The 26,315-nt window shown below is 40.0% G+C and overlaps 1 protein-coding gene across 3 annotated transcripts in view; it reads left to right on the forward strand.

Moving 5' to 3' along the window:
- The window catches only part of Kcnq5 (potassium voltage-gated channel subfamily Q member 5), a 539,505-nt gene that overhangs the window by 454,442 nt on the left and 58,748 nt on the right, over window positions 1–26,315 (forward strand). Inside the window, exons 8-11 of one of the 3 annotated variants that reach the window (XM_034521402.3) lie at window positions 11,893–11,987; window positions 14,655–14,681; window positions 19,558–19,614; window positions 23,585–23,805. In XM_034521402.3, coding sequence (XP_034377293.1) covers window positions 11,893–11,987; window positions 14,655–14,681; window positions 19,558–19,614; window positions 23,585–23,805 — 400 coding nt within the window. The remainder of the gene's footprint in view (window positions 1–11,892; window positions 11,988–14,654; window positions 14,682–19,557; window positions 19,615–23,584; window positions 23,806–26,315) is intronic. The other 2 variants (XM_034521404.3, XM_034521405.3) reach the window with 2 other exon arrangements.

The following is a 26,315-nucleotide window of genomic DNA, read 5'->3' on the forward strand; positions in this document are numbered from 1 at the left end:
GTGGAGTCAAATCCTGAGTTCCAGGAGATAGCAGATTAAGGGAGTGGGACTTTGAGGCAAGACCTCACCCAGCTAAATTTCGATCCAGGCATCTGGTACACACCTTTAATTCCAGGAGATAAAGCCAGGTAGATCTCTGAGCTCAAGGCCAGCTTGGGACAAAGCAAATTTTAGGTGAAGACAAGCTTAAGAGACCTGGTGGTACATACTTTTAATCACAGGGGACAGGCATGGAGATCTCTGAGTTCAAGGTCAATCTATAGAACAAGATCCAGAACAACCAAGTTTAGGCAGTGAAGGAGTTGAAAAGCAGAAAGCTAGTGATAATAGAACACCGGAGGCCATGTTCTAGCTCCTGCAAGCAGCAGAACTCAGCAAACTTTGACCGATTGGCTCTAGCTTTAGTCGGGAATAGAAGGGACTACTGGGACAATTGATGCTCCTTAATTGATGCTGGAGCTAAGAAATTAGCAGTGATTAAGAAGAGGCCCAGCATCACTGAGGTGAAACCTTCAGGAAAATGTTTTCTGACAGCACAAAGAAGCTGTGTTTCAGGGAAAGCCAAGATTGTACCTTGTGCTGTAGCTGTACTTGGTAATGTGTAAGAGTCACCTAGGTGGTACTGGTTTTGAAGCAGGAAGGTGTCATGAAGAGCAGCTGAGACTGGGCACTGCAAGACGCTATAGATGGTCATTGGTAAAGGTGAAGCCTCAGTTGTATTTGATGGCCCAAGTCTGAAGGGTTCATGCAAAGAAATTTAGGCTTGGTACCATGAAGAGAGCCTATGAGAGGCTATATTGGTGAAGCCTAGTTGCAGCAGAAGGCCCCAGCATATTGCAGATGCCAGCACCATGGGATGATCACCAAGAGCAGCAGCAACAGTGGAGTGGATCAACCTGAGCTTAGAGTGCTACAGAGGACAGAGCTGGAGAAATGACACCAGCCCTTTGGAGAAGCCCGGAAGATCATGTGTGGATCCCAGACATTGGAACAAGAAGCTGTAACATTGAAGTTGTCTTAGAGACCCCAAGATTTTTGAGATGCCAGAGCCATGGGCTCTCTGCTGAGGAAAGCTGCTAACAGGGAAGTGGAACCAGCCCAGCAGAAAGAAGTGTGTTGCAGTCAACAAAGATAAAATAAAAAGGAGCTGGAGATCTGAAGACTGCTTTAAAATCAGACATGGAGATGCAGAGTTTGGACCTTGTCCAGCTGGTTTCCTATCTTGCTTTGGGGATTACAGTTAAGAGATTGTATGAATCTCAGAAGAGACTTTGAACTTTAGACTTTTAATATTGTTGAGACTGCTATAGATTATGGGGACTTTGGAAGTTGAACTAAATGTATTTTTCATTATGCTATGTTTTGATATGGCCTCCATAGATTCATGTTTGAACAAGTCTATGGAGGCCAGGGAATGGAATGTGATAGTTTATATATACTGATCCTGGGGAGTGGCACTATTAGAAGTTGTGGCCCTGTTGAAGTAGTTGTGTCACTGTGGGTGTGGGTTTTAAGAATCTCACCCTAGCTGCTTGGAAGCCTTCTGATGAAGATGTAAAATGATCAGCTTCTCCTGCCATGCTCCCACCTTGATGATAATGGACTGAACCTCTGAACCTATAAGCCAACTCCAATTAAATGTTGGCCTTATAAAAGTTTCCTTGATCATGGTGTCTGTTCACAGCAAGAAAACCCTAAGACAATATAGCAAGCACACTGCTTTAATTTAGATCTCAGGTTTGAGTGGCTAAACTCAGTTGCAGCCACTGTGAACTGTTCCATTAGCTTTTGCCTATGTATCTGGACTGCAGTACATCCAACAGAAAGGACGATAGAAAGGAAACTGTGGCTTATTTATATACATTTTAAGGAAATCTGTATCAAATGACTAAATAAGTGCACTAGTTTTAAACATTATTTTACAGCTGTTACAAGAGATGGACCATTGGACATGAATTCCAAGCCAAACCATTGACAGTCACTATTTTTGCAAGTGTTAAAAAAAAAAAAAAAAAAAAAAAAACTAAATAAAGACCAGTTGGTGGTAGTGCATGCCTGCAATCCCAGGACTCAGAGGCAGGCAGATCTTGTGAGTTCAAGGTCAGTTCGGTCTACATAGCAAGTTCCAGGACAGCCAGGGCTACAAAGAAAAACCCTGTCTCAAAAAAAACAAACAAACAAAAAAACCCAAAAAACCAACAACAACAACAACAACAAAAAAAAAAGCAAGACAAAAGATAAATCACGGTTGGAAATATGGCTGAACAGTGAAGATTGCTACTCTAGAAGATCCTGGTTCAGGTCTCAGAGCTCCCATGATGGTTCACGTCTATCTGTAATTCTAGTTTCCTCTGGCCTCTGCAGGACCAGGCACACACATGGTACACAGATATACAGGCAAACCAAACACCCATGCACATGAAAATAAATAAAACTTTTCTTAAAAGATCACAAATGAATAAGTAAACATGCTTTCTTGCAGAAAACGTCCCTAAGTTCATAGAAGCTTAGGCTGTTTTGCCAGGAGCTGGGAATGTAATTCAATGACAAGTGCTTCTGTAGCCTGTATAAGGTCCTGGGTGGAATCTCCAGGATTTAAAAGTCTGAAACCAAACTACAGTCAGCATAATGATAGGAACACGTACCATAGGCACACAGGATACTCACCGCTTTGCATCCGTGAGTACTCCATACTGAAGTGCATGTGCTTTTCAGATACCTACAGGTACATCTCCTAGAATGTGAGCTGTCCTATTGGAAAGCAAAGCCTTGCATGTCTCCTCTGACAATCCAGCACTGTGCTGCCAATACAGTAACCACTAGCTCCATGTCGCCATTTAAAGCTAAATGAATTAAAGATTAAAAACTGACTTCTATGGTGAGACTAACGCATATCAAGTGTTCAGTACCTTTAAGTGGCTGTTAGCAGCTATGCTGCATAGGAAATATCTCCAAGAATCACAGTAGGGACCTGTCTCATCGGTTTTGTCCTTATCAGTTACTGACTCGTGAGGAACAGTTTCCAACTGAACTTCAAAACGAATTATTTTCCCTGCAGTAAATCCTTAGAGAAGTGGAATTTATATGTCTATTGCCAAAGCAGGACAACCCATAGTAGGTGTGGATGTCATCGGAACAGTTTAGCTCAGGGGTCTTGAGCTCCATTGTATGCAACTTGATTATGTAACATATTTTGTGATTAAGAAGTAAACTTGTAGTAATGATGAAGGGTAATCATTAATTTTACTTAAAATTCCACATCATTTGAGCACAAACTATAGGACTTAAAATGTTTAAGAATACCTGAAAAAAATCTGTGCTTTAGTTTCAGAAATCAAAAAAATTGGATTTGCTAATTTAGGAACTGGCTGCCCACTCACTCTAATGAAATGTATTTATTTAAGCTGCGTAAGAATAACGTAATATTTATCTGATTATTGCATCTCCCTTCTATGGTGTTTGAACAGAATTCAGGGGTTTAGTTAGATATTGTAGAAATTTATCTTTTTAATCGAGATATGAATTTTTAAAGGATAGAGTAGTTTGATCACTGATCCTTTCATTTCTTACCCCATAAACCTGGCTGAATATACAAAGCATAAAGAGCAAAGGCATTATCATTTATCTTAAGGCTGAGCTACACTCTTGCCACCACCACAACAAGTGAGATGTTCAAATTGCCTTGTCATTTGGTTGTGAAAGAACTAAATTAACCAGCAACTCAGGGATTTAGAGGGAAAAAAAGTTTAAAATCCTAGAAGCTCGAAGCAAATTTAGCTCTGTCAATATCTTTGCAGGATTCATTTAAATTAACTTTTCAAGGGAAGCAGTCTGGGAAAAGAAATCAGCTCTCAGTAACATTCTGAATACCTGCCCAATGTCACAACTTTTATTAATAATGCCTAAAACTTGCCAAGTCTTTTTTGTTTGCAGAATGCCTCCAACACATTATTCCACTTGATCATCGAGACAGCCTAGTCAGAGCTAGGTCTAAATCCTGGCTTTTTTAGTTCAAATCCAATTTTGGAAATTTTCATACATGTACATACAAAGTACCTTGATCAGATCAAATCCACCCCGACTTCCTTCTTTCTACTCACCCTGCCTCCAACCAACACATCTCCCTCTCAACTTGCTCTTCTACAACCCACTGAGTCCAATTCATGATGTCTCTATGTGCCTGAGCATTGGATCATCATCCAGTGGGATCATGGCACCATCCATCCAAAGAAAATGGATAGGATCCACTGCTGGAATCTTTAAGTGATCTTCTACAAATAATCATACTGCTGTGAAGTCATAAGTACAGTGGTCAGATCATGTCCTGAGAACATCATTACACAGTCTCTTCCCAATCTTCTAGTTGAGATACCCATGTTTGTTGGTATCTCATCCTTCCTGCCTCCACTTCTTTAATATTTCCTGAGCCTTGAGGCTAATCAAACGTAGGACTCAAAATTCAGCATTGTGCACAGGCATTACAGAGCTTTTGGGGAGACACCAACAAAATTATCAGAGGTTTATAATAAAAATTCTGGAGATGTGGTACCAGTTCAATGTGGAGTAATGCTAAAAGCAAAACCAACAAATCACTGAATTTTTGTAAAACCAGCCCTGACAGACCAGTGAGAAGGTGGGTTGGAAGATTATCCTGCCACCATTAAGAAGCTATCAAATCTAAAAAAAAAAAAAAAGCAAGCTAAATATTTCTTATCTGGTGAAATAACTTGGTTAGTCTTCTCTCAGCCACCATAAAGAAAAACAGCTAGTCAATATGCACAGCCCGGGCTATACAAGTTGATGCACCACCCCTCATGCTTCAGTCACAGAGAGCAGATTCAGAAATGGGATAGATGGAAAAGTATGAACGCAAAAAAGAAAATAGAAGGAAAAACCAGGTTGTTACAGCATCTCAGAGAGTGAAATAGAAAGGTAGGTGTGTGTGTGTGTGTGTGTGTGTGTGTGTGTGTGTGTGAGAGAGAGAGAGAGACAGAGACAGAGACAGAGACAGAGACAGAGACAGAGAGACAGACAGACAGAGAGAGAGACAGAGAGAGAGACAGAAAGAGGGAGGAGAGAGAGAAAAGAAAATAATTCAAAAAAGGACCTTTTTTTGGAGGTACCCAACTAACATGGGTATCTCAACCAGAGTACAGGGAAACTAGCCAGAGGGTTTTACCATCGAAACAGTATGCTACAATTTTCTAAAACTGGAGGGCAGGAGTAGCCATAGTAAATGACCCAAAAATGACTGTACTATGAACCAAAGCCCTCATTATCACCGAGTTTTATCAGAATGTTTGTATACATCAGGCATTTTATGTGCTTTTTGAGCTGAGCATATCCAAAGGGTAAAGAATCAACAGACACTGGATATTTCACTAGAAACTCAACACTTAGAGCTCAAATAGAAACAAATTGATTAGGAAGAAAAAGTACTTGCAACCTAGCATTCTACACGAAACCAAACTATTCATGAAGTGTGAGAACAATACAAAGGTATTTAGAAGCATCTGAGAGCCCCTAAATTTACCTATTGTCCTAATTAGCATTCTTTTGCTGTGATCAAACATCATAACCAAAAGCAACTTGGAGAAGAAAGGTTATATTTGACCCACATGTGTGTGTCACAGTCCACCATCTAGGGAAGTCAGGACAGGAACCTGGAGTCTAGAACTGAAGTAGACGCTATGATGGAATGCCAACTACTAGATTGCTCCTCATAGCTTGCTCAGCCTGCTTTCTTAAGCATCCCAGGACCACCTGCCCAAGAATGGCATCATCCACAGTGGGATGGATGCTTCATAGCAGTCATTAATCAAGAAAATGCCCTGCACACTTGCCTACATGTGATCTAATGGAGCATTTCCTCAAGTGAGTTGGAGGGGTACAAGCAGAGCAAGCAGGAGCCAAGTGGGCGAGTGGACCGTACTGAAAAGAGAACAAATTAGAGTGAAATGGAGAGATTCTGTGATGCCTTTGACCTCAGGAATTTTCTGTTTCTTTGGGAAAGATCAGGAACTCTGTAATAACTTTGTATAACTTTGTAATAGTTAATAAAAGCAAATCAAAAAATGACAATAAAGACAATGATACCTGCCAACAAATCAACATATGTATGCATTGATACCTATGCATGTATAAATGTGAGAGAAAAAGTAGCTGTAGCATTTAGTACTTAGTCAAACTAGATACTCCACAGCTTAACATACACATACACAAAACTGAAGTATACTGACATCTTTACACTGGCAAACTGAAAACAATGCTGACATGGTTAGGATAATGTAAGCACTAATAACCAAAAATCGAGATATAAAAATGTTGGCAGGATAAAAGAAAGCAAAGATGGGACTTGAGTGGGCTATTTTATTTGTCTTCCTTAATCGAAAAGTAGTTCATACCACCTAACACTGAAATAAGAGCATGTGATCCAGTGACCCACCCATGAGTATATATCAGAAGAAACCAAAATTAACACACCACACAGATGTTTGCACACATCCATGTTTGTTGCAGCACTATTTACAATAGCCTTGATACAGAGGCAATGTAGTTCCCATCAAGAGAGGAATGAATAAGGAAAATGTGATACACACACACACACTGTTTTGTTCAGCCATAAGAATGAAAATTATATCATTTATTTAAAAAAGGATGAGACTAGAAATCATCCAGCTAAGCACAACAAGCCATACTGCAAGCAGAGCCTATATTTAAACAAATGAATTGATAAATAAATGTGTACCATGAATGTAAAGAAATAAAAAGGACCACTTAAGGAGAAGAGGGGAGTCATAGGATGGGCAAGAGGGAACGAAAGAGCATCCTGGAAGGCTGAACATGAGCCGAACACTTGATATGCATACATGAAGATGTCATAACGCAAAGTGTTATTTAGTACATCCATTACGAAAATAGAAATTATACAAGAATTGAAAAACATGAACGGAGAAGTGACTGCTGGTTGACACGCTCACTCTTTCAGGACTGATATTTTAAAGCATGCACTTTGAAAATGTAAGTTCAGTGTTAGTCTACCTGAAATTTCCAGGACTATTTTTAGAAAGAGTCAAAAGAGTTATACTTGTGCTGGTCTAAACAATACACATTGAATACTCCCCACCCGGAGAACTCTGTAGGCTTTGTACTTTCAACTGTAGACTAAAGTTCATATTTGTTTGCCTGCCTACGCTACCACAATCGTCCAATAAATAGTAAGTTTGGTTTTCATTTGCGCTCTATTAACTTGTCCTTCACAGTTACATATGCTATGTGAATTAGTTAGCTTAGATCCACAGGGATCCCTGGAGGGGACTATGTTATTTTATACTCTGTGATTTGGACTTTAAATACAGGAACATCGGGTACCAGGGTATATGAATGGGGACCTAAATTTCAATTGCTAGAAGCCATTAGTGGAACTCAAGGGCAAGAGGAAGTTACTGAGAATACAGGATTATGTGGAAAACATACATATAAGTAACATATCCAGGCTGAGCAGGCTCTATTTAGGAAATATATGTATTGTTCTTCCTATAGGGTTGCAATCCCCTTCAGCTCCTTCAATTCTTCCCCTAGCTCTTCCATTTGGGTCCCAGGGCTCAGTCCAATGGTTGGCTGTGAGTATCTGCATCTGTGTTAGTCAGATGCTGGCAGAACCTCTCAGGGTACAGCCATACCAGGCTCCTGTCAGCAAGCACTTCTTGGCATCAACGATATTGTTGGGGTTTGGTGTCTGCAGATGCAAGGAGAGGAGGGATGGGATGAGGGTGGTGGTGGAGGGGAAACCAGGAAGAGGGATATCATTTAAAATTTAATTAAATAAAATGATTTATAAAAAGGAAATATATGTATATATGTACACATATACACATCTATACATACATCTATACATAATACATACATATATGCATTTCTGTGTATACATATATTCATATATATACATATATTTGTATGACAATTAATGAACAAAGAGACCATGGATTTCAAAGTGAGCAAGGAAGGGTGTGTGAAAGGTATGGACAGAGGAAAGGAAAAGAAATGAAGGGAAGGAAAAAAGTAAAAGAAAGGAAAGGGAGAAATGCTATATGGAATCCTTAAAAATAAAGTTATAACAAAACAAACATGACAGTAATACAAATGACACTCTCTACATCCATGTTGATCATTAACTAATCTCAGCTCTGGAATCAATGTCCCAGGCCCTTCTCTGTGTCTCACTTACAAGGCATCTTTTTACAAGAGAAGATGGGACCAAGAACTCAGCCATTAAGCTCAATTTGATAGAAAAAGATCTAGAAACTAGGTCGTATTTTAAAAGTAAGCCTTCAAATTTCCATTCCCCCAATGGTTTATGATATTTAACAGGTAATATCTGACCCCAACCTGTCTTTTTTTTTTTTTTTTTTTTTTTTGGTGCATTGTTGTCATGGTTTGTTTTTTCCCCACTAGTGTTGAATGGATGCACAGTGTCCATTGTATCTAGTTATACAAAAGTCTTACTTTCATTTTTGTGGGGGGGTTTTGATTTTTTTTATTTACATTTCAAATGTTATCCCCTTTCCAGGTTCTCCCCCTTGGAAATCCCCATTCCATCCCCACTCCCCTTGCTTCTTTGAGGGTATTCCCCCGCTCACCCAGCCACTCTCCTCCCTGGAATTCTCCTTCACTGGGTTATTGAGACTTCACAGGACCAAGGGCCTCCCCTCCCATTGATGTCCAACAAGGCCATCCTCTGTTACATATACAGCTGGAGCCATGGGTCCTTCTATGTGTTCTCTTTGGTTGGTGGTTTAGTCCCTGGGAGCTCTGGGGTGTGTACTTGGTTGATATTGTTGTTCTTCTTATGTGGTTGCAAACCCTTCAGCTCCTTCAGTCTTTTCTCTAACTCCTCCACTGGGAACCCTGTGCTACTTTCAGAGTCCTGATCTCATATGTGCACCACACCTCTATGGAAACTGCTTAATTAAAATAGCCAACTATAGTGTGGGGGAATTCAAGGGTGGGGAGGTAAGAGTGGGTGAGTGGGGGCACATCCTCATAGAAGCAGGAGGAGGGGGATGGGATAGGAGGTTTCTGGGTAGGGGGAAATGGGGAAAGGGAATAACATCTGAAATGTAAGTAAAATATCCAATAAAAATTAATTTCAAAAAAAAGATTTTAAAAAAGAAGTGATATACCATCAAAAAAATGGCCAATCATACTTTCCCATCAGCTGACGATCGCTGGGCCTCACTGCAACAAAAACAACTTTAGTAACTTCACCCAGTAACCTCAGCACTTAGGAGGCTGATGCTGGCAATCACCACACATTCAAGACCAGCTTGTGGTGCAATTGTGAGACTTTTGACTCCAACAACCAAAATTGCAGATAATGGCAAGATGTCTGGGTTTTGTTGGTTATTTTAGTCGCTCTAAAAACGTTATGTCAACAACCCCAAACACTAAAATTTCAAGACAGTAAGATGGCAATTGCATACATGTGTTGGTTAAATCAACACAAGCCACATGGGTAAGCATTTAGGTAAAGAATCCTGCTTGGGAAAAAAATGTAAGAAAAAAAAAGAAAAGAAAATTTAATCCATCAGGTTCTACTTTGTCTCTTTCTAATTTTTATCTCACTTCCTGAATTTTTCACTGAGCATAATGTGCAGGTAGAAATGAATCCATTTCCTAAGAGAGTAACAATCTTGATTAGCCAGCACTCAGAAAAACAAAATATGATTTCTTAGTTACCCTCTCTCCATCACTATCCCACCAAGGGAAACTGCTATGCCACCTTTTGATAGAAGAAAGTACTTTTCCATTTTCCAAACTTTATAGAAAGCACTCCTCTGTGGCCTGTTTGTAACACATGACATTACTCACAGGAAGCCCATCCATATTGTCAAGCATAGTTACAGTGAACTGTTGCTGTATGGACACATTGTACCATGTGATCTTGAACAAGCCAGCTCAGTCAACAGGGTCTCAAGGGAGGGAGGGAGAATTGAAAAAGAAAAACACTTAGACAAAATTGTAACAACTCCAGCCCATACTGAGGCTGAAGCAACTTTATTCTTTTCTAGTCTACTTTTATATCATTCTGAATACATCCAAAGTACATGGTCAGTTCTTAGATCAAAGACAAAATATCAAGCAAAGTAGTTAACAAGGAGATCACACAAGAATGTATTCAAGCAGAATAGTAAGCAAAAGGATCACACAAAATAATAGTTAAGTAAAGTAGTAAGCAAAGAGATCACCTAGGTAGCAAAGTAGAGTAGTAAGCAAACCCCAAGGTCACTGTTTCTGATATTCTTCTCTGAGGCTACTTCCTTGACCAAGCCCAGTGACAAATGCCAAATTCCTAGAAGTGGCACCAAAAGCTCTCAACATGGCCTTATTTACACTTTTATTTACACTACTATTGATAGATGTGTGAGCATTTTCATCTGAAGTTAAATAACCAAAATACATTGCATACCTTTTGGTGAACGTATTTAAGCATACCTATTGCAGTTACCTGAGGGTGACCATCTGTATCATAATGTATTCACAATTTAAATGCAGGAATATCCCCTGGCAGTTTTTCAAAGTTGTTATTGCAATTTTTTGTTGTTGTTCAACCCAATGATATTCTTAGAAAATAGAATGTAATTAGATCGCTTTTTTTCTTCACTGCGTTTCAAAATGACGGTTATACAGTAGGAATGTGACCCATTTAGATGAGCTTGCCACAGAAGATGGAAAGCTCTAAGTAACACATCACAACACAGGGTTCCTCTAAATAAATTGGAGCAAATGCTCAGCCATTTATTTCAAGTTATTTGCAGGCTCATTGCAAAATAAATAAATTTACCATATTCAACATAGGAAAGTAAGTGCAGGTGATTTCTCAATGAACAGTTCAGAAGTTCTTATAAACACAGAAATCAAGCAGTTGGGAAAAAAACCCCAGTGGAGGTTGTGGGTTCTGACCAAGAGAGTCCATAAACTGAAGACCTTCCCAACCTTGACTGAAACTCTTTACCTGACATTCCTTGTCTCATCTACAAAATATGGCTCTTAATTCACACCTTGGTTGTGAGGATCACACCATTTCATATGCTAGGAATGATTATGTAATGTAAGCAAACCTACATTTTTCATCAAAGGCAATACAAACATTTTCTTGGATGATAATATTAACTCCTTGCATAATTTTTCAATTATAATCTGAGAAAATATTTTCCACCGTATCTTGTTTTAGACAATATTTTCTGATCACTACCATTTTTTAATTTTTATTTTATTTTTTTATTCACTTTACATCCTGCTCTCTCCCCCCCCCCACCTTTCCGGTCACCCCCTTGTACAATCCTTCTCCCATCCACCCTCCCTTTCTTCTCTGAATGGGTTTAATCTTAGAAGTGTTGTGTAATTCAACTCACAGAACCTGGTAATTAAATCTCCACCACTTTCTAGAGGTTGTTGGTTTATTAGTTCACTGGTTTTCATGGTGATTTCTTTAGTCTCTGTCCTGTCAAATAAGACAACTAAACAGCAGTCCTTGAAATACATATTTATGATCAGACAGTTGAACCAGTATCTAGAAACATTGGTGTGTTACCAGTTAATTATCCCCGATTTTATTTCTGATAATACATCATTTCCCCCTTATCATTTCTAAATTTTTCTTGTCTTATTGTTGAACATGTTTGTTTTGAAAAGCCATCCTGACATGACAAAATATGTGTAACAACCCAGTGAAAATGCCAAAGTAGCCTGTGTGTGTGCTTCTTCCTCTGGACATGTATCATGGCTACGCTTAAGAAGGAAATGACTCGTAACCTATAGTAACTAAATAACTGTCCTTTTCTTTCCATTCTGTTTCCTGCTCTTTCTTGTGCTCCTGTGTGCCGCACGCAGTGTGTCTGGCGTAGTTATGCAGCTGATGAGAAATCTGTTTCCATTGCAACCTGGAAGCCACATCTGAAGGCCTTGCACACCTGCAGCCCGACCAAGTAGGTACCAGTGGGACAGCTGGTGCTGGAGTTGAGTGTTTTCTAGTTTGCTAAACAAACCATATGTGTGCAGAAAAGTCTCACTCTGGGACTTGTTTTATTCTCTCTGTTGCTTTTAAAGATGTTTAAACTATTTAACGGCAGGCAACTCAACCATAAAACCACATGGAATTGGCATCTTTCTTTAACAACTGTAGGCCATGACCAAAGTCTTAAAGAATATGAGTTATATGATAGTTTCTTATCATCTCTTCTTATGAAGCAACAGGTCTTGAAAAACAAGGATCACTTGACACGTCACCTAATTTTATAGGGAGATTTCTTGGAATCACACACACGTGTGCACATGCAAGCACACACACATGCACACACATACCCACATATCATAGTTCTCATCTCTGGGAAATTTTCTGGATATATGTAAAGAAGGAAGACCATTTGGAAAGCTAATAGAGGGTCTTAAGTGACAGAAGGGAGTGGTCTATTACACGTGGTTGTCTGCCTTCCCACTTAACTACAGTTTTGGATTAAAAGTCATTCTGAGTTTGGATACACATCATAATGAGTCAATTTCCCTAAGTACCTCATGTAGGATGTTGTTCATATACTCTTCTCCTCCTCCCTGTGTTAAGTGGGGGCAGAGGCAAAGAGGATTGATTCAAACAACTGCCTGCATCCTGTTCCCTTGAGCCCATCAGCCATGCCTTTCCTCACTTCTCCCCACAACCTTCTCTTTGAGCCTCACTTACTGAAAAATAGTGACTCATCTCAAAGGACACAACAGTCACTGGTACCATGCATGGAACCTGCGTGCCCTGATACAAATCACCCCTGAGATATCTAGTTGTTCTTGTGGTTCATAATCATTGCAGTTATTATTGTCACTGAAATCAGTGAAATGTGACAGAAATTGTGTCCTTTTCCCAAGGATAATATCCCCTGCATGCATGTGCACGCACGCACACATGTGGAAATACACACACATACACTCACAAACACACACAAATCAGAACTATGCCTACAATTTTAATATACTCTCAGACTCCCTAAAGCCAAGTTCAGAACTTTTGCTTTTTTGCTTAAAAAGAAAACGTACATCAGTCTGTTTATGAAAAGAATAATTTACAATAAGCTACAGAATGGCTTTACTTAAAATTAACTAGTTCCGAATGCAAGCTGATACAATGCTAAAGACTGAATCTTTTTTACATCTGCATGGTAGGTTTCTCCTTGGCGTTCAGATTGCAAGGACTCTGAAAGAGAGAGCATCCACTTCTCTGTGTAGCCATTCTGCAAGAACTCACTGAACGTTTACTGTGCACAAGGTTGTTTTCTGAGACTAAACAGGAAACAGACAGGGAAATCCAGAATAAGTTAGTCTCATGGCTCAGGAACTAGACACTCAAAGATGCCGAGAATAAGACAGTAAATGCAAATATTGTGAAATGTACATAAGCTTTAAAGAGAAATGTAGAGAGGAAAGAGCTCACTGGGGGCTATGGTGTTAAAGAAATTATCATTGTCAACTCTACCATCACCACCACTAACAATGACATTATTGTCACTAAATGACAGCAGACCAGCGCTCTGGTTCACCAACAGTTCTGGGGATGTGTTTAGTTGATCTCACTCCCCAAGCTCATATCAAAGAGTGTGGTGAAAGATGAGTCTAAGAAACAACTCTTCTTGTCTGAAAGATACAGAGAGAATTGGAACCCTGAACCCTCGTCACACCTCCCAAGGTTATAAAGGAGAAGTTTCTTTCTCTTTCCCCACCATGGTTTTCCTTGTATGTACACTGTACATGGGCGAGCTCAGCCACCACTCTTTCAAAGCTTTGTTTTAATGAGAGGAATATTTCTAAAGGAAAATATTTCCGTGATTTTTCTTCTCAAAATGGGTGAAGGCTATACAATTGTGAACCCCATGGAAATATGGTATTTCGAAGAACAATTTGGATGTTTTAAGAAGTTGTGGAAAATTCTCAAGCTGCAGAGATGTTACGCGTTACATTGAGAAGTCACAATCGAAACACTATCTGATATAATGCCTTCCCATTTAGCTGAAACACTGAGACACAAGAAGACACCTTGTTCAAAGCCCACATTCATTGACAGAGGTGCTCCCCTACACCATGCTCTAATGACTGATTACAAATGTCACCCAACAGTGGGCTGTAAGAGCTCAGATAGGTTTTCTGTGTACCTTATTTACAGCAAGGAAGTCCATTCTTCATATAAGAGGAAAAAATATCTACCTCAGTAAGTGACTGAAGAACAAAACAACAGTCATAGATTAATGCCTCCAGGGCTTGTCCCCAAAAGTCTGCCCAAGACACAGGGACCACAGCCATAATGGAATCTGCAACACTCCAGGAGCCTTTGCCAAAGCTTCTTCAACCAGAACCATAGTTTCTTAACCAAACTGTGTGGTATTCTGCTGTGTGGGGGTGGTGCTGGACTTGCCAAGTAATGTTGTGCTGTCTCAGATCTGCCACAAAGAACATATGTTTGAAATCTGTGTGCAGTTATTATAAATAGCATTACTTCTATAGACTGTACTTTAAAGGGGGTTACTTAAAGGGACCTGATTACCCTGTCTCCCATCCGTTATCACATGTACTCACTGGCTTATCATCATCTCTCTTCTGTCTACACGCACCTGAAGGAAAGAACAAGGGGAGGCATCAAGCAGGTTTGTGATCTCTCTTCTGCTACATGTTTGTTTATAAATCAGATGCCTAACTGGTGTTTTAAATGTGCCTCATGAGTAAAATCGATCGACAAATGCAAGATGATTAAAAGTGACCTTTCACAAGATGCCCCTGCTCAGTTTACTGGGTTTTATCGATTCTTTTTTTTCCCTCCTCGGGAATAGAAGCATTTTTTTTTCCTAACCCACTCAGTGCCTTTTAACGATCTGTAATGCCTGAAATGTTCAGGTGCAAAATAATCACAGTCCTTGATTATTCTTGTCTGCCACTGTCCCCAACAGAAGTCCTTTACAAGTATTCAAGTGGAGTTATCTAAAGGCCTAGTGGGAGAAAGATATTGTTTCTGGATGGGCAGTAGTCTAGGATAGACTTTCCTCTATGAGAGTGCTTTTCTTGAGATAAGAAATTTCACTCTTATATTTTTTTTTTTTAATTTGGCAAAGCACACTTAAAGACAAGAGGCAAGAACCACCCGTATGGAATATCTTCAGGCCAGGGAACAATAAAGTTTACTTGGGTTATGAATTCCACAGAGAATATCTCATCTTCAGGAAGAAGACCTATCCCACAATTTCCCCAGATGCCTCATGGCTGTTCCTTCTAGAAAGACCCAGAGGGAATAGACGCCAAGGGTAAGAAGTACCAGGAAAGGTCTGGACTGAGAAGCAAAGCCTGAAAGCAAAGGCTGTAGATCCCCACAGTGACATATAAGCAGTAACAGGCAGAAGCAACAAGAAATGGAAAATGTTTGTCCTTTTTCCTATCATTGCCATTTGCTCAAAGAGAAAAGAAGATGCTCTCATGCCCTGAGTTAGCTAGCTTCTAGTAAGGCTCTATGGTGACACAAACTGTAAAATATTTGTATAATACTTAATTAGTCCTGAAACTTCCTCTGGAGTGATGAGACTCTGTTAGCCATTTCTGCATTAATACTTAAAAATAAAAATCCCAGACCAAGATGCCCATGCTGGCAGGTGCTCCATACAGTATGAAACACTGCCCCGAGTTCTCCCTCTGTGCAGGTGAGCCAATGCATTCAGGACCCTCTCTTAAGTCAGAAGGAAAAGGCTTAAAGCTATGGATGCTGGATGTTCCTGAGCAATGATGACAGAAAGTTTTAGCTACCCCATGAGTTGTTCTTTTCAAGAGATATTTCTAACCAAAAAGAAATTTAGTCTTTGGGCCAAGCACCATCTTTGCATAGACATCTGAGAGTCGAGTTTACTCTTAGTGATATTTACAAAGGCATTGTCTCAGATCTATCTATAGTTTATCCAAAGAGTAATTTGTCTCCAGAGTCTAGAGCAACTCGTGGAGAGGGTCACCTTTCTTAATTTCATTCTCCAAAGTGAAACTTAGACAACCACAGAGGATATTATAGGTCATGTATAGATGCTTGAATAAACATGACCTCTTCGGCAATCCTGAGATTTCTGGTCACCTTGGGCCAATAATAACAACAACAGAAGATACATTTCCCAAGGTTAGTATATCAGAAAAATTATGTCTATCTAAAATGTTAAAATCTATTTAACAGACCTGTGACTAATGTTGTTAAAGATAGTTCACTTGTAGATTTGAATGTGTGCAGTGCAGAACCACTCAACTAGGTTCACGTCTTGAAGAATGACATGGTGAAATTCTTTGCTTCTCTGCAGAAATTGAACATTTGACAAAACCAACCTTGAAACCAGTCCTATATCACCACTCAATTTCTCAATCCTCTCTCTCTCTCTCTCTCTCTCTCTCTCTCTCTCTCTCTCTCTCTCTCTCTCTCTTTCTCTCTCTCATTAATTTATTAATTTATTTACTTATTCACTTTACATCCTGATAGCAGGCCCCTCCCCCTCTTCTCCCAGTCCCACACTCACAAGTCCCCCCCCCGCCCCCCGTCCCCCATTACTCCCTCTCCTTCTGAGAGAAGGGGAAGCCCTGCTTCGTACCTACCTGCCCTAGGACATCAAGTCTAAACACATCCTCTTCCACTGAGGCCTGACCAGACCAGTCAGTCCAGCTAGGTGAAGGCAACAGAGTCAGAGATAATCCATGCTCCTATTGTTAGGGGACCCACTCCCCAATTATTTGTTGCATCTGCCATGTACGGTGATAACAGAAAATGTGCTTAATGAATTATTCTTGATTGTAAGAATAAACTTTTCCTGACTACAAGTACTTTTGGAAAAGCACCACCAACAAGGAAAACAAGATGTGCTCAGCAGTTATGAGCCATGCTGCTCTAGCAGAAGACACACATTCATTTCCAAGCATCTATGTCCGGGAGCTCACTTCTGTAACTGCAGCTCCAAGGGATCCTCCACATTCCTTTCTGGCCTCTTTAGTCACTGCACTAAAGTAGCTCACATACCTGCACATATACACACATATATACATAGTCAAAAATAAATCATTTAAAAACAAGGCACTGCAAGAACCATAGGAAATAAGCTGGAAGTTTCTTGTTTTTTTCTTTTAAATTGACACATGCTATAAAAAAATGAAACACATTGAAACTCCCGTTCTATTATTGTGTTAGCTTCTCCCATGTGCTCCATAGACAAGAGAATTTATGATATTGCAATAATGGATGCAGAAAGACTATCATAATGGCAATAACAACAGCACTATCATAAAAAGTAATAAATCTGTCCTTCCTGAAGCAAAGTATCCACAACAGAAAATGTGTTTATAATGAAGCATTCCCTTGGAGAAGAGCAATTCTGGGTTAGGGATAATATTAATTAATGCTTGACCTCATTTCAAATGAATGAATTAAGTAGTACTACCCAATTGCAGAGCCCTTTGCTGTCTTTGTGGTCAGCCATTTGGTTATTGATGTGGTTTAGACAAACAGAACAGACAAGTGTCAGCCCCAGGAGGAGATGATTTTGTTGTAATCCTTTGGATACCTCAGAGTCTGGAATCTCTTGGTCTTTCTGTTGAAAGCCTCAGATGAGCTCACCACTGCAGGCCACACCTTTCTCACAGGCAGCTGACCCCACCACTGAATCAGAGCCCTGTCCACAGATGACACCACAGGTCAGACATACATCACCCTTGATTAATTATGTTCACTGCTTTGGGGTGTTCTCATTAAAAAGAGAAGTTTTACTTTCTAAGTAGTTGGAATAGGCTTTAAACAAAGTTTACCACACCCAGGCTAAGAAACACTGTGATTGATACATTTTTTTTTTTCTATTTAAAACTGCAAACTAGAAGATGGAAGAGAAGATTTTTATAGCTATTGCTCAATTGTATAATGATAAAAATAATATTTCTTTGGCTATTTTGAATACAGGGTCAGGTGCCTCCTCCACTCAGACCATAACTCCATCTTCCTTAGCGTTATTATTCTGTTATTTTTCTTTTGCCGTATCTTCCCATTGGGACAGTTTTAATCAAAAATATGTGTTGATGTGTTTATTGACTGTATTCTAATTAAGCCTCCCTTAAGTAACATTTTCAGCTCATTTTTAAGTGGAACAGTGCTTCTCTGAATGGAATACACTGTCATTTTCAGAGAAGAGTTTAACTGTGAACCCATCTGGCCATCCCACCACAGTATTTTGACTGAGAATTCCTATCTTTCCTCCCTTTCTCCTTGACCAGGTCATCAGAGAGTGGCCAGCAAGCCATTGCATTGACATAAGAAGGTTTTATTTCTTCCTGCCTAGGTTTTGATCCCGACAAGAGCAGATAGTGTATCCACTGAGACTAGGGGATTAACTGTGAATCTCACTGCCTCCTTCCTGTCTTCTTAGTGAGCAGTGGCTGACTGTACCTGCTTCGGTTACTCAGCCTTATTTTCCATCTACAAAGCATCCCTAACAAGGCCTCCGCCTTCTAAGACAGCCGACTAGCTAAGATTGCTTTAGCTAGCACCAGTGAGGCTGATTTAAGATGCACATCATATGTGTTAAGGTGCAGGTATCTCAGGTCATTATACTGTGACCCATTAAGTGCTTTGTCCAAACCACTCCATTGTGTTCTGATCCAATCGTATGGCTCCTGGGAAAAGAACCCTAGAATGCTTGTGGAAGAGACTGTATGTTCGGATGTTTCTTCTGCTTCTATTTTTTCCTACTTCTTGTCTTCTGCGTATAGTGAATGATCTGCACTTATTGTTAAGCTAAACTCAGTGAGACTAGACTTGACTTTCCTCCTCCACATAATCAGCTCAGGCCCTTACTGGCAAATATTGGCTTGTTTAAAAAGAATCTTTCCATCTGCCTGTATTATTTATAGAAGGAAAGGATTTACTCTTTTATAAACAGCCAAGGACCTAATAAATATGTGATTATTTTAATCTTTATAAAGTACTAATCTAGAGTCCTTTCTCCTGAATACTTTTGAACAGGTATTCAACCTGACAACTATTTACCTATATACTAACTATAACTTCTGTTCCACACAAATGTGTGTGTGTGTGTGTGTGTGTGTCTGTGTGTGTGTGCGTAACTTAAAGCAACTGTTACCTACTTTGTTGATTCATGGAAATATTCATTCTTAAATTTCCTGAAATTTTGGCTCCCCATTACTTAAACTATATTCCTTGATATTTATTACAGAAGTGGCCGAACTCTATGATACTTATTTTTCCCCACTTCTTATGGGGAAACAGAACCTGACACACACTCTCATCGTTTGTAATGCTTACTTCCAATCTAATTGTTACAGCCTAACCATAAGAGCACTGGCTGTATCTCAGGCAGCACAACTGAACTGCAGAGCGCTTACTGCTTATGTTTTCTGTCTTCTCATATAAAGTCAAATGGCTTTCCTTTAGAAAAAGAAAGCCCTCAGCACTATGCTGGTGGAGAAATGCTTAATAATACACTGCTCTATCTCCCTCACTCCTAGTAAGTTCTGTAGTAATAAGCAGAAGTTCTTCAGAATGTACACCTCACGGAAGCAGAGGTACCCAGCATCCCAGCTGTTGACATGAGATTTGAGAATGCCAACTAACCTCAGGTGCATGACCAGGTTACGCCGCCACTACACCTGGGCCCTGTTTATAGACTCACTCTCCTAGGGACTTCTTGAATGAGGTTCTCAGCGCGCTTGTAATTTTCCTTGTTGCCTGTTGCCTGCTTCGAAACTCTTATCACTGGGACAAAAATAAATAAATAAATAAAATTTAAAAAGCAGGCATAGTTCTGGCAGTTAGCCTGTTGGCGCCTCCTGGTGGCTGCTCAACTGCTAAGCTATTGCACGCGCTGGTTTGTTAATGGCTGGGTTGCCATATTGTGCCTGAGGCGACAGTTTGTAGGGTGCTTATCCTAAGAAGGGCTAAAACACTAATTATGTATAACAATAGCGGCGGCATCGTAAGCCCTAGTGGATTACTGCGGAGTTATGATGCCGCAAGATTCCCTGGCAGGGAACATCTAACAGTGGAGTGCATGCCGGGCCACCAGAGTGATTTGGACAGCTGCTTCTAGAGACGGGTGAAATCCCTTGCAGAGCAGTTCCGCAGGCTCCCTTGAGAATGGTGCTCAGCTGGGAACATGGGATTGTGTACTAAGAGGCTCCAATCAATGACCACTGTGACCTTTTGGTTACTTTCTCCAGAGAGAGACTTACTTATTCTCCTGGGGATCATCCTTGGCAAGCTTTCTAAAAAATGCTGTGACAGAAAAATCTTCCTCAAAAGTCATGTTTTAAATGTCAAAAAAAAAAAAAAAAAAAAAAAAAAAAAGAAAGAAAAAAAAGAAAGAAAAGAAACAAGAAACAAGAAAGTAATGGAAACGTTTATGTGCCAGTGAAGTGTTTATAATTTTAATTGATGTGTGGTTTCGATAACAGCCACCTAATCCATTTACTAGACATCCAATCAAGATGCTCTATTAATTTCCAAAGGGGAGATGATGTAGAAAAACCAATAAAAGTAAACTTTCCATTAGAGGGCACACAAACAGAACTTTTCCTTTGGAAAAACCCATTCAGTGTTAAGATGCCGCTCTAAACTTTCATACTCTTGTGTCAAAAGAGAAAAGAAAACATTACATTTTCTCTATTTTAACATATAATTTATTGAATTTAATATATGTTCTGTTTGGTTTGGTCTTTGGGACAACATCACCCTTTATAACCCTGGTTAACCTGGAACTTGCTTTGTGAATGAGCTGGCCTTGAACTCACAGAGATCTGCCTGTCTCTGCCTCCCATGTGCTGGGATTAAAGCCATGAGCTAACAACCATGCATAGCTTAGCTTTAAAAAAAAAAAAGACATTAGCAAATCTTTTTATAGTTTAGAAATGCTAAAGAGGAAGGGATGGAGAGATGGCCCACCAGTGAAGACCATTGGCTGTTCTCCCTCAATACACAGGTTGCATTTCTAATACCCATCTGGTGGCTCATGACTATTTATAACTCTATTTCCAGGGGATTACTGGCTTTTACTGGCCTTTGAGCACCAGCCATGTGCAAGATACACAGACAGACAGACATTCAGACAGACAAAATGCCCATACATGCAAAATAAAATAAATTTAAAAGACAACCAAAAAGGAAATGGAAGCTAGAATTAACATATCAAATTTTAATGTGTGTAGACTTAAAGAATGTTTTATCAATTTGTAGAGGTAATGATGTTATGATATGTTACAGGGGTGATCCTTAAATATTTTATCTTCATAAATAAATCATGGGAAATCTGATGCTGTTTTACTTTAGAATTTTTTAAGCTTCTTTTTTAAATCATAATTCTTTTTTTAAAAAATAAAAATAGAATTTATATTAATTTCTTTATGATTTTTTTTTACCGATTTTTTTGTTCACTTAGTTGGGATAGGAAAGAGATATAGCTTTCCAGCATTTTAAACTTAACTTTCTATGTAATGAGTATTAATTCCAGAAAGGTAAGAGACAAACAGTGAGAACACTTGGGGTTCTCACTTGACTGTGTCTACTTGAGCCAGCCATTTATTGAAATAAAGGTGCAGAATCGAACATATGTTTGCTGAACTACATCATCAAAAATTTAAGTTATGGTACAGATGTGCTGAGATTTTTTTTTTTTTAAAGATTGGAAACTTTTATAATTAAAATCGTTTTAAGGGAAAGTAGGTTTCACCCATCTCTTTGACAGGTTTCTCTCAGTAATTTGAGGGTATGGGGTGATATGAAGAACCTAGTCTGAATATAAAACACTGCTCTTTAGCTGTTTTCTGTTGCTGTTGTTTGGTGTAATTTACCATTTAATCATACATTCGTCAAGATAAACCCTGTGACTGATGGGGCTGTTGGACAGAACTCTTGACCTGACATGACCTCACCACAAAACTGCCCAGCCTGCATGTGCCTTCAGCTGGTTGTGCTGGAAGTGGCTGTGTCTGCATTTGGCGACAGGGGGTGCCAGCTGCATGGTCAACTCCTTTATTGCTAATCGGACTCTCGGACCACCATTGTTCATGAGTTGTATTTGTTTTCATGTACACAACTTCACATCAGACACGGTACCTCTTTAGAACTGCAGAGGTTAAGCAACTAGGCATGGAGAAACCAATGCTACTATCTCTTGTTAGCTGCCAAACACACACCCACTAAACACACTTGCTGTTGGCATGCTGCAGCTGGGGACCATGGACACTGCGGTAAGTGGAAAAGACAAGGCCTTCTTGGTCTCAGACAGTCCTTACCCATAAGCACGCTGCCTTCATCCCCTATAAAGGCTGCAGCATGCCTCCTCACAAGAGCCGTGCTAAGCAACCCACCCTCAGATCCATTGCCCCATTGTTTTCTTCAGTCCCTGAAGAGCACTGAACCCTTTGCATTGATAACTGTGTGTTGCTTTCTAATGAACAGCACAGCGCTTTATAAGTGAAACCAGAGAACCATGTTGGGGCGTGTAACACTCTCCACAGTTCATTTGATTCCTATATATAAAAAAAGATAGCTATGTTACTCCTATCTTCACATGAGTCAGAGACCTCTACATCCCATGTCTCCTATAATTCCTACCTGCGCCTCCTAACACATCACAAAAGACACACATCTTAACCATGCCAGGGTAAAGATTTGTTTTGGATTCTGTTTTTTAATACATCCTTGATCATCCCATGGCAGCTTGATCCTACCTAGTAGTGTCAGAGAACAGAATGTTTAAACAGATGCGATTTTTACTGGTAGCTGCCACAGCAAATCAATAGCTTGTTTCATAAGCAGAAAATTGTGTTAGTGAACATCACATCTCTTTCTGTCGGTCACCTCATTCATTACATGTTAAGGCTGCCCACCCTGCCCACCCTACTCACCCCCACCCCTGCCAACCCCCGTGTGGTTTCTTTTCCCAAGAATGAAGAACATAATGTCAAGTGTCATGTGTTTAATATATGTGTGCAGTGCTGTCAATTGCTTTGAGATTGCATGAATTTATGGATATCATAGTCTTGCCTGGGATATACAATGCATGCTGAATGTAGGTACATACGTACTCAGTATCCCTGTTTACCTGCAGAGATGCTTAGAAATTCCAAAGAAAGATCTCCCAAACAAACAAACAAACAACAAGAGGAAGTCACCAATGGAGAGGAAAGCTACAACCACCCAACAATTTTTAAAGTGATTCCAAACTCATTTTTGGTTATCTTCAGTGAAATTGGGTACAAAGTGCTCTTCCTGGTCATTTTCCTTCCTGCATAAATCCAAGGAGCATGCATATACCTATAAGAGTGAAACTGATCTCAAATGAATACAAACACCATGATTAAATGAAGGGGTTTTTTTTTTTTTTTCAATAAGGAAAAAAATCTATTTCTACATTCCTACTTGCTGAACACGCTCTTGCCTGTTGTGGTAAATGGCCTTATAGTTTCATCCAAGCATTCGCCCCTGCAGAGAGATGGTAGTTTGTGATGGAATAACCCGTGGCTCTGTTTTCCACAGCCAGAAGTTGAGCTTTAAGGAGCGAGTGCGCATGGCTAGCCCAAGGGGCCAGAGCATTAAGAGCAGACAAGCATCAGTAGGTGACAGGAGATCCCCGAGCACTGATATCACTGCCGAGGGCAGCCCCACCAAAGTCCAGAAGAGCTGGAGCTTCAACGACCGAACCCGCTTCAGACCCTCACTACGCCTCAAGAGTTCCCAGCCAAAGCCAGTGATAGACGGTAAGCCTGGTGTTTGTGACGGTTTTTAGCTTGATAGGCTGCTGTGTGATTAGGAATTGACTCGTTCTCCGTGGAACCATTGAAGGTATGAGGAAGCATCCCAGGGAAAGAAATCGTTTATTCTTACTGGAAATTTGTTCGTTGCTCTGGGTGAATGTACAGAAAATGCGTTAGTCTTGAGAAACAACTTGGGCTCAATCTATGTCTCAGAGAAGGTGAGTGTCTGGAAATATAGGACAAGGCTAGGGTTTATCATGTGTAAGACCCTGTTTTTCATGACTGGTAGCACTTTTAAAAAAAAAAAAAAAAAAAGAAGAAAAAGAAAAGGAAAGTGAGACAATGCGGAAGGGAGGGAGAGAGGAAAGGAGGGAGGGAAGGAGGGAGAGACCATTTTGTTCATTCTTCCTTCTTATGTACACTACATTTATTTCAAGATCACCATGACCTCTTTGACTGTGTGTGTGTTGTGTATGGCCAGCCAAGCTCCAAACTAGAAAGACAAGCAGGCTCCTTGTGAATACCCTGGGATGTGAGACTGGTACCCTTCTAGGCACAAGGAAAATGGTCTTCTCCCTTGTCCCACAATCCGTCTCCCACACACACAGAGACTGCTGAAAGCTCCGCAGCCTTCTAGAGATGATTGAAACTCTCTCCCAAGGGGAATTAACCTATTTCCTTTATCACATCACCTGGCAGAAGGTTTCTTGCCAACCTTTTATTGACTGACACATAATTTTCATGTTTATGAAATACTCTCTTTTAATTTTTTTTTTCATTTAAAAATTAGCTTAGTTTTCCTTTTTAAGTGTGCCCCACCCTGGGATCCCTCACACTGGGCAAAGAACCAGAATCAACTAGCATCTTCCATTAAGGCATACAAACTGCAAAGGCCACCAGGCCTTATACGCTCAATCCCTAGCATAACCTGTTTTCCCAGGCCCTCAAAGCTCCAGGGATAAGATGAACAAGCAGAGGTCATGGCTGCAGTGATCACAGGTCCCTGTGGTGAACCCCTGGAACCTCGGACTGACAGCTTCTCCCAGCTTCCTCAGAGGTCCTCAGGGACCTCCCTTCCACTCTCGAGTGAGCAAAACAAGTCCTTCCTTCACACTTCTTTGCTCCCCCTGCCCCTCCTGGTGTCATGATCTCCAAATAGACTCCGAGATGCTGACCTGATATGGCCCTACCTGGCAGAGATGATGGCTCCCATCTCAGAGGCAAGGACATGCTGATCCTGTTATGCTTTGCTTTCACCTGTTGCTCTGCTAAGCTGAGAAATACCTTGTCCTACTGTGCTGTGTACACCTCATCCGGCCACTTCCAGCATCCTGAGTCACTGCTAGCACAAGTTTTCAGGGTCCTCTTGTTTCCATACTTTGTTCCCTAGGAGGAAATTCCCAGTTAGCTTTGGGGCAGCTAAGTCTAGAGTCCCTGGACACAGGCTTTCTGTTGTACTTGAAAAAGACTCACTAATAAAAATGGATATATCCCTTCTGTAAGATGGTTTGGCAAATAGCAAAGCCATAGCATATGCCAAACATTAGACACGTTTACCTACCAGTACCATCTCAAGATGTCTGAAATCAGATGTTGAAAGTGATTCTTACTGATATGAAAGGGGAGTGGTAACAGGCCAGATAGCACGTTGCATGCCTGTAATGTGAATACTTAGCTAGCTGAGGCAGGAGATCAAGGACAGTCTGACCTACACAGCAAGACTCTATCATAACTCTGGCAGATATGTACATTTACACATATATTATGTACTATGTACACAGTGTATTCATATGAAAAATTCTGGAAAAACAAATGAGATCATAAATATACTGTTTCTAAATTTTTTCACCTGTATTTCTCAGTACTTTTTATAATAGACATGCAACCCTTTTGTAATAAGAAATTTGTGGTAGATAAAAAAATGATCCCTTCCACACACCATCTCTCTCTGCCTCCTACTCTAACAGCCCTTGAACTATTGGGTACCAAATTTCTGGCTTCAGGATGATCCTTTCAGAGGTGTGAGAAGAATATCTGGTATCTACTGTGGATGAGCCTTCACTCAGTGCATACATGGATCTTCTAAGGATACTTACCTGCAAATACAGCTTGTATAAGTTCCTTGGGTTGTCATAAGGAAGTACCACCCACTGGAGAATTTAAACAACAGAAATTAACTGTCACAGTATCTGAGGCTATAAGTCTCAGCTGAAGGTGTTGGCAAAGGCAATTCCTACTAACAGCATCTTTCTTTGTGGTCTTTCTGTCTTCACATAATCTTTTTTTCTATAGCTCTATGTGTACATGTTGTTGTTTGGGGTTTTGGAAGAGTATGGAACATGAATCATATTCGATTGGACCTATCTTTTTTATTGGATATTTTATTTATTTACATTTCAGATGCCATTCCCTTCCCCCATTTCCCCTCCCTAGAAAACCCCTATCCCATCCCCCCTCCTTTTTTTTTTTTTTTTTTTTTTTTTTTTTTTTTTTTTTTTTTTTTTTTGCTTTTA

Source organism: Arvicanthis niloticus, chromosome 17 (genome assembly GCF_011762505.2).
Source record: "Arvicanthis niloticus isolate mArvNil1 chromosome 17, mArvNil1.pat.X, whole genome shotgun sequence".
NCBI lineage: Eukaryota > Metazoa > Chordata > Mammalia > Rodentia > Muridae > Arvicanthis > Arvicanthis niloticus.